Genomic DNA, 9,321 nt, shown 5'->3' with positions numbered 1-9,321 from the left:
CTCTATAACGACCAACGCGATAACCGCAGCCCGTCAGCCTGATGTTTTATTGAAAATATTACCATATTTAGGGAAAGGAAAAATAAAGCGGTTGGGTTTCTACGTGCAAGGCAGACCACAGCTTTGAAGCTTGTAATAACACTAATACATGCAAACCATAAGGTGGAGTTCATACCATAAATTATAAGCCTAATGGGAAATTTAGACGCATGTAAGTCCAAGAATAGACGCGCCCGCAAATAACTCTACTGGCCGACTTCTTGATGTAAATGTTATGTATCGCGAAAATTAACTCATTAGTAAGGCAGAAAGAAGATGATGAGGAGAAGATGAAGGCTACCCTGTAATGTACGAAGGAAGTAAACAGCGACGTGCGTAAAGTGTCCGAGAGTCTTGCACTCTCGCCGCCACCCTGCGGTACTTTGTGCCTCCTGTTTAGCTTAGCTCTTGAGGTTTGACTCCTCGCTCTTCCTCTTCCTCCCACGCAAAAGTCTCCAATCTTTCACTGCTCTACCAAACTTCCCAAAATACAAAACAGAAACATAACATAACACAGGCGGGGACAACATGCTAGCAAGTTATAAAAACGCAAACACAGCATGAAATCACTTGAAGCGCTGTAGCCGCCTTGTTGTTGCTGCAGTTTAAAGGCCTCCTGGGTGCACCAATAACAGAAGGTAATTGTTTGGTTACAGTAGGTCAGTTGAGGGTCAGCACAATGGAGCTCTCTCCACTTTTTCCACTGACCCCTCGTGTCTCCTCTTGTCTCCCGCATCCCTCTGTTTGTTGTTTTAGCAGCATGTGATATGGCTAGCGAACATTAACGCAAGCTAATTTTAGCGGTGTGGTGCGGTGGAGTCGGCTCAGCGCCACCAGATGTGTGCTCTGCTCACCACCGTGTGTGCGTGTGTGTGTGCTGTGGGGTGTGTGTGTGGAAACGTAATATGACGCATCTGGATAGCCCACATCAACACTGCAGTAGCTCTTTCGTCTTTGTGTTCTGGAGTATGTTGAGGCGTAGAGTTTCAGAATAGAAGAAGAAGAAGTGGTCGGAATGGTTATTTAGATGTATTTAAAGAGATTTTAAACGAGCGTCTGGAATAAAAAAAACTGTGCTAACCTTTGTGGTTGTTGATGTGCGTTTGATTTGTGCCATGAAACCTGCCGCCTTCTTCTAGCTGTAAATTAAGGTAAAATACGACACATTCAGCGCAGAGAAAGACTCTTATGTATACTGTGTTCTGTTTTAATCGATTTACAGAGAGACTTTGTTTAAGCCTGGAGAAGCTCTGGAGATAAAAAAGAGCCCAAACAACCCAGCCTGCCACGGTCTGACGTGGAGCCGTTTCTTTCTGCCGGAGTTCAGATCCAGAGAAAACAGCTTTAAGTGCTGAAAAACTCCCCTTGGCATTTCAGGAAACCTCTGAGACAGATAGCTTATGGCCGCGCGCCGCAGCCGTGCCAAACGGGACCGAGTCCAACTCCAGACAGACAGCTCGCATGTGCAATGGGTCTGTATTCCTTATCTGTCTCGGGTGTTAAACCTCCCTGGGGCGTTTTTACACGGACGTTGAAATCGAACTGGAATAGGAAATAATTGACTCGGTCCCAGGATTTCGCCGCCTCGCCTGGACAACGTTAATAATAACATAATATACTGGAGCAATAATTCATAACAGGCAAAGGTGCGGTGATAGAGGAGTGTGAGAGAAAAGTTCAAGACGATATTCTGGGAAAGAATGACGAGATTGTGATCCAACGCACCTCTGCTTGGGATGGTTCATGCCAGATGGAGGGATTCATCAAGTGACGAGAAAATAATATAAGATTGCATTTTTAGCTTATTCCTAATGTCAGATACTTAACTTTTTCATAAAGAAATACTCGGATTGCGTATTTATCTTTTGTTCTTGGATCCAGTACATCTGCTAAAGTTGTGTCAGGTCCATCTGTTTTTAATCTCACCGATGCTCGACTGCAGACCTTAAAAGAGAAACTATCGATCCAATAAGGTGTCACGCCAATTTGATTTAGATCACCACCACGTGTTTTATTTGAACCGAACTAGCAGTCAAATGCATTTACCATTCAGCCATAGGTTGCAGGCCGCAGGGGTGCAGAGAGCAGTGGTGATAAAGACGCAATAAGGCCCGGTTTCAGCCCAGTTTCAGCTGAATTAGCCGTGGCGCTTTGGCTAAGAGAGCCCATTCACGTCTTCTGCCTTGGCCGCGCTAATCAGCCGGGGTTTGTCTCTGACCTGACTAAAGAGCGCCCAGCCGCTATTCAGCCCCCCGGGCCTCGGTACCGTTTTAGGAATGTCTTGTTTTGTTTGCGTCGTCATGGCGATCTCCAGTAAAGAGCCCCAGTGTGCGTCCTGCCCGGGCATCGTGTTTTTCAGCGGACTGATTGATGTCGTCGGGTAGCTGGGGGGAGGTGGAGGGGGGGTCACACCATGACAACGGCGACTCTGCCTCTGCTCGAGTGGCTTTTAATTGGGGACGTTTGGCTCGGAGATGAAAAGAGGAGGAATCTGCCGCTTCACCCCCCTCGCTCTTCCTCTTTCAAGGGAAAAGGCTTTTGCAAGGTGTTGCAGGTAAAACAGGCGTAAAAGAGAGACGACTCTGAGTCACTCCACAATAAACTGCACTTTATAGGTCTATATCCTGTGAGCGCTGGCCCGGCACGCTGTACTTTTGCGAAGTTGTGGGCAGGTTGTGCAGGGCCGTGCTTCTTAATGAGCTTTACAGGTTGAGGACACGCTGAGGCCATCATCCTAACTCCCAAAGGAGGGAACTCGATCCTCCTTTTTTTTCAAAATCTAAGTTCCAGGCACGGAAATAGAGAGTGCAGGTCGCATGATGGTCACACTTTGGCGAGTCGGTCTTTGGCAAGTTAATATTGTGGTGTTAATCAGTAACAGGGTGAAAACTCACCAATGCACGCCTCTGGGAACGAGGCGTGTGTTTATGATGACATAATGTCAGGGTAACAGGCCCGCGTCCTCTCCATATAAGGGCCTCTGTGTCAGTCTACCCCCTCGCAGACGTGACGCGCGTCCCTCAGGCGTCCAACTCTGGCCACAAGTCACTTCCTGAAACATGACTTCTCAAAAGTGAAGAGAGACCACAGAAGTGCTCCACCTCACTCCATATTCAAGACCAACTTTAATGCTCTAAGGCTTGCCACTGTGTTGAAACGGGTAGGCAAAGCGCTTCACCAGCATTCGTACCATGCAAGTGTTTAAGTGTTGATGGTACATTGAGAAAAACATGTAAGTGTTTGCGGTTGTAATGGATTTGAAGAGCATCTCAGTCTGCTTCTCCCATTAAGTGGAACTGAAAATGTGGTTTAGTTCGTACAACACCGATCTCTTTAGTGAAGTTCAGCTTGTTTCATCGAAGCTTACAGAAGCTTTTGTCTTGATTACTGATCTAACGTCTTAATCTGGACGTAATTTTACCTTTACGGCCGTCTTATTTGATCGTAGCCGGAAGACACATGGAAGCCATCGTCTCTTTCCTCCGCTTCTTACACTCATTAGCCTTCGTCTGCTCCTACGGCTCTGAACTTTGTCTTCATCTCCACGCAATTAGATCTGGTAATTGTTAGCAGTTGTAATTTGGCGGTCCTCCACGGAGCTATTTTGAGGCTTTAAGGCTCTATGGATGAACCCAAACACAAATGAGGAGGCTTAACTGCTACTATGTCCCCATCTCTAATACGCTGTAGGATCTGATCTGCTCTCACACGTGTTGTTGTAGAACCTCGAAACGCGCAGTCATTACCGGTAAGTCCGCAGCAGTAAAAACCAGCAGGACCACAGCAGGAAGCGGATATTATGTGGCTGGAATCCCATTCATGTAAAAAGGGACTTGGAAAGTGGCTTCGCTCAGTCGGAAAAACCACTTCGTCATCTGCGTAACAAAGTCTTCTGGTAACCTTTTAATTAATGTCCATCTGGAAGTCGAAACTCTAATCCATCAAGCGTGTTAAATGGTAGCTCGTCATGTGCCTGACAGTATTTGGTAAAACTCATTGCTCAAAGGGTCCACGGCAGAGCGCGGCCAAATTTCCAGTCCATTACTTAGTCTTATCCTTACTGTCAGGAGTGTTTGAGACCCTCTAGATTTGTATTTATACACGGCGAGGATGCCAGCGATTCTGTCTGCGGCCTTTTGTTTGTTTTGTATCCACGTGTGTGAGGAAGACGCAGTTTGTCTCCACTCGTCAGGTTGCAGGTAACTGCACGGTGCGTTTCTCCTCCTTCACTCCCGTCCTCTCTCTCACTACGCAACAGCTGGAATCATAAATGTGACCAAATATAGAGCTGTGTGCTATTGTTGCTCCTCTCGTCCTTACAAGGAGAGAACCTCAGACCCCTCACACACACATTCAGACGTTAGATGGTGAGAGATTTGGAGTTGGGGGGGGGGGAATTTTGCTGAATTGAATGTTTCTTCACCCGTGTGTGTGTTTATTTGTGTGTGTGTTGCTGAGTTGTGGTGCCTTTTGATGTCTCTCTCTTTAAGAGTCCTCCACTCTGCAGAGAAATGTGTCAGTTTTACTGACAATTCTATAAATGAGTCAACGCAGACTCACGTAACAGCTGTCAGGTTTGTCTGAGAGAGAGAGAGAGAGAGTGTGTGTGTGTGTGTGTGTGTGTGTGTGTGTGTGTGTGTGAGCGAGCACCCTCCCCTTTTGTATGCGCCCGCTCTATAGGTTTCTAAAGGTTGGTATGCATACATCAGCATTCAGCTATGCTTTCCGCTCTTCCTAACAGGCTTCCTGATCGACCAGATAAATCACACACACACACACACACACACACACACACACACACACACACACACACACACACACACACACACACACACACACACACACACAGAAAAGCTAAATGTGTCACTGTGGAGCCTGCAGTCGCCGGTGCCACCGCCACTTCCTCATTCTTAGGTTCTTTCTTTTCCCTCCAACTCTTTCCCCCTATTTAGTTTCCCCTGTTTTGTTATTATGTACATTAACACAATGGCACATTCTTAGTATCCTCTTGGCTCTACACGAAGCCAGCGGGGGACTGAATGGGTTCTCAAACAGAGAGCCTTGGCCTTCTCCTCTCTTCTCAGGTTTTTAGACGCCACTGATCTCACTTTAAACTATTAATCTAAATAAACCAGCACAATTTCGGGTCACGTCCTGACATTGAGGTCTCACTCTTTGTGGATAACATCACTTTCTCCCTTCATGTCCACTTCATTAGCCTTTTTCGTCTCTCACCGCGTTCTCATCGTGAACTTGCCGGTGCATGTACACACACATCCGCACTTCCCGCAATTCTCCAGGCGTTCTGAGTCGAATCCCCTCAGCGTGTAGTGATGAGGTTAGAGATATTTTTTACAACAAAGCTCAGCATGACGAATGCATCATAATTGGCAGGTCGAGCGTTCTCTCGTTCCTGCATGACGCAGCGAGCGGTCGGTGAGGCGTGCGCGGCCCTGTGTAATCTCGTCAGTCACACCTGGTAAGAGAGTCATCCTGACGTCACGCTTCATCAGGTTACCGCAAGTGTGTGAATGTGGAGGCGGAGGAAACTGACATACTTGAACTCTGTTGCATAACGGGAAAATTGAGGCCTTATGTTCCTCATTATTACACATCTAGGTACTACAGCAAACAATTATAGCAGCAAATATTCCATCCAAAACTTACTCTCTGATATAAGAACTTTATAAGCACCACGCCTAAAATCAAAGATCACAAAGAGTCTTGAACATGCACATGATGAAACTGCTCCTTTTATTTACTTTGGCTCACGACTTAACTCATTTCCGGACAAACACTGAGCTTAGATTGCATCTTGTTTCTTTTATCGCCATGGTGATATCTGTGGGACAGGCACACGCTGGCCCGGGCAAGGTTGCACACTTTACGGTGCGAGTTGGAGCAAAATTGAAACCAGACAAGTGAAAGACTTTATAGACACTGTTGAAACGTAAAGGCTTTAAATGTGAAAGTAAATTGACAAAATGCTTCTGTCTTCTCGAGTTTGTTTTGATTCTGAATCCTTTCCAGAGGCGACCCGCCCACTGGAAAGCCTCGTCTCAGCAGCTTTACCTTATATGCATTCAGACGAGCTGTTGCCTTTCAGCCTCCCAACATGTCTACTTCTTCTACTGTGGACTTCGGTTCTATTCAGTCTGAAGGAATTCAATTCAACTTTTACTCCAAACTACATTAAACTGCCAAACACCATGAAGAACCTCGTCAGTTTTCCCCTCCTTTCTTTATTGCACCTTCCCTCCTCGGGGGTTTCAGGGCTTTATAGGATTGTTTTGAAGGTTTTTTTATTGCAGCCAGGTTGTTGTTGTGCTGCAAGTCCAATCCCCTCTTGCACGAGCGTTGAGAGATTTGATGTTTTGCTGAGAGTAAGATTCCTATCTTATCTGAACAGTGTTGCATAAGACGGGAAAGGAAGGGAGAGAACAGTGCTCAGTGATTACAAGGAATAAGTCATCCGAACACACACACACATTTTTACTCCCATTTTGAGCTGAGTTACTTTTTATTGAGCAACAAAGCTGCTATCAAAACCCTAATCCATTATGTATCCGCTGCCAATACTTGCATGATTTACATCCTTTTATGCTTATTTCTGTGTCTTTGCAGCTGACGGACGGGGGCAAGGCGGCCAGAGCGAGGATGAGCGTGGGCGACGTCATCCTGTCCATTAACGGCATCTCCGCCGACAGCATGAACCACCTGGAGGCCCAGGCCCAGATCAAAGCCTGCATGGACCAGCTCAGCCTCACTCTGCAGAGGTAACCGCCGACCCAAACCGCAGTACTTTTTACCCCAGCGTGTCCTCCAAGAACGGTATTTAACATTCTTTGTTTGTCCTGCCTGCCGGTGTGTGTTTTAGCCCGTTTTCGGGAGCTCGTAAAGAGCCGAGCGACAGCAGTATTTGTTTGAAACTTCCTCACAGTTTTACAGTGACGTGACAAATACACTTCCAGCAGCGACAGGAAGTGCTACATCGTGTCGTGTTTATCTGCACTCGCTTCAATTTCCCCCTTTTTAGAAATATAAAACAGATGAGCTCCGGGTGTTGTTGATGTTTTGGCCCTGAGCTCGTGTAAGGAGTTTAGTTTAGGGGATTCAGCTCGTTTTTCATCTGTCTATGTATCTGTGTTTCACAATTACGATCTGTACCGTAAATCAGACGCTATATATAGACGCTACTATAGTTCTATGTGTTCTATATTGTTTCATTCAGACACTTTTATAACATTTATGAGCCTTTTAACACTGACACAAGGTCAGAGCTCGTAGTTTCCCGTAAATAGAGGATCGTTTCTTGTCCCATATGCTTCAAAATCCCAAAAGACGCTCTACTACTGTTGGATTCTGGGAGCTGTGGATGCAAACTGCCTCTTTGGAAACGGCACAAAAGAGTAAAGGGAGAACAGTCAGAGCTCGGTGTTGTTTTTTAAAGCTTACTCATTAACAGTTCGCACATGTTCTGCCCGGCTGCACGATGCTTGGCTCCGATTCTGCAGAAGTCATCAGGTCCGACTTCAGCTTCGGTTTGCCTTGATGCCGCCTGGCCGCCTGTTTGCTCCTCTGCTCCTCTCTGTGAGGCAAAAGGAGGAAGACGTTGGCGGTTTTTGGCCAGCGAGTATGAGGAAGACTTTAAATTGAACCATGAGGAATCAATTGTCCACCAGGGAGCAGTTTCTGTTGGAAAATGACTTTTACGTTTTATCGCCCATTTACCAGAAGCCCAAAGAGTTTTCTTATTTTTATGTTTAATTTATATTGCTACACTGGGGTTTCTTTCGCAATAAAAAGAAACAGGTCACACTTCATTCATTCAGCTCAGAACCCAAGAAAGTTAACGTTAAGTTGACGATGAAGCGGCGTTTCTCGCCATCATCCGTCGGGTTTGGATCGGGGCCAGGTGCGTTTCGTGTCACACTGGAAAAATGCAGCGGGAGGGGAAACACGCAGATTTTCCGAGCCGTAAAACATGTTGACAGAAAAACGTAGTGCCTGGTTGGCACGTCCTGTCATTCCTCCGCCACATCAAAGGCATGAAGGAGCCTCTGTGCTTTAATCGTGGGAAAATGCGCCTAAAATAGCTCGGTGCCGCAGCTGTGTGTGATATAGGATGAGTGGTAAATGCACAGCCGACACATCAGGCTTCCTGATCTCGTCTTACATACGCAGGGAGATGCAGCCGGATCAAAGACGTGACACATTTACACACGCAAACTCTCCCTTCACTACAAAGCCCACTGAAACCACATTTTAAATATTTGATGCTGTTTACATTCTTACAGAAACACTGTATTTGCATTCTTGCGGCAAACTGACTGTGCCGTCTCTCCGAACCAAAACGGAAACTTTGTTAGGTTAAATACAGAAAATTAAAATAACATGTTGAGCCTGACTGATAGAGAACATAAAATACAAAAATATGCTCTCTTCGACTCGATTTAAGAGAATAATAACCTTAAATTTGCCCCTAGAATGCAGCCTGTGATACATTTATGTCCAACAATATCTGTCAATATGAATCGCAATATTGATTTGCTGCATGTGCGATTGGTTCCTATAACCTGATAATATCCCCTTGATATCAATCAGGGGTTTGTATTCCATCATTCAGTTTCTTCTATTCCGAGCTGTAGAGATGTTTAGATCTCATATACGTTATCAGTGCTGTGATTGATGGAGTCCATGATTAGATAATCCAAACCTTTGTGCTGTTTTTACGCACTGGGTGTTGTTTTACGCCATTTTTCTGTCTGATAGGGAAGTCGAGCATGTAGTTTCTTGCAAAACTCTGGCGAGCTCCTCCGGCGTGATTAATGGAGCGATGCTGACTGATAAGGCTGCTCGGGTCGCCATAACATTCCAACAGGATGACGAACCTGACTTTAAAGTTTGGTCACACAAAGGCACATTGTCATATTTCACTTTCGGGTGGCCGATCCGACAGTTTCAGTCTGAGATCAGTGTGAGACAATGTAACATGCAACTGATTTCATTAGGCGTGTCAATGCCAGATCATTAACCGTGTGAATTCACATTAAATGTAAATCAGACATACATTGTAAAGGATAAGAAGCCTTTTCCTGACATTCTGTGGACTGTAAAGCCTCTCGGGGTCATTGATGGTATGTTTAGGCTATTTGTAAAAGGGGAAACATATTTTCATTAGAGAGGAGGAAGCGGATGTGAGACTTGAACACACACACACACCTTATCCTGTTATGTCATGGTGTAATCAATCAAACCATGTCTCACTAGACGTGTGTGCGG

At 45.6% G+C, this 9,321-nt stretch overlaps 1 protein-coding gene across 1 annotated transcript in view; it reads left to right on the top strand.

Annotated features, from left to right (window-relative positions):
* pdlim5b (PDZ and LIM domain 5b) overlaps positions 1–9,321 on the top strand; it is a 30,196-nt gene that overhangs the window by 7,225 nt on the left and 13,650 nt on the right. Inside the window, exon 3 of the mRNA XM_076163555.1 lies at positions 6,664–6,815. Within this exon, the coding sequence (XP_076019670.1) occupies positions 6,664–6,815 (152 nt within the window). The remainder of the gene's footprint in view (positions 1–6,663; positions 6,816–9,321) is intronic.

This window comes from Genypterus blacodes, unplaced genomic scaffold (assembly GCF_046128005.1).
Source record: "Genypterus blacodes isolate CSIRO-AG114 ecotype Tasmania unplaced genomic scaffold, CSIRO-AGI_Gbla_v1 ptg000133l_1, whole genome shotgun sequence".
NCBI lineage: Eukaryota > Metazoa > Chordata > Actinopteri > Ophidiiformes > Ophidiidae > Genypterus > Genypterus blacodes.
Note: the sequence above shows the minus strand (reverse complement) of the source record. Positions and strands in the feature narration are given on the sequence as shown.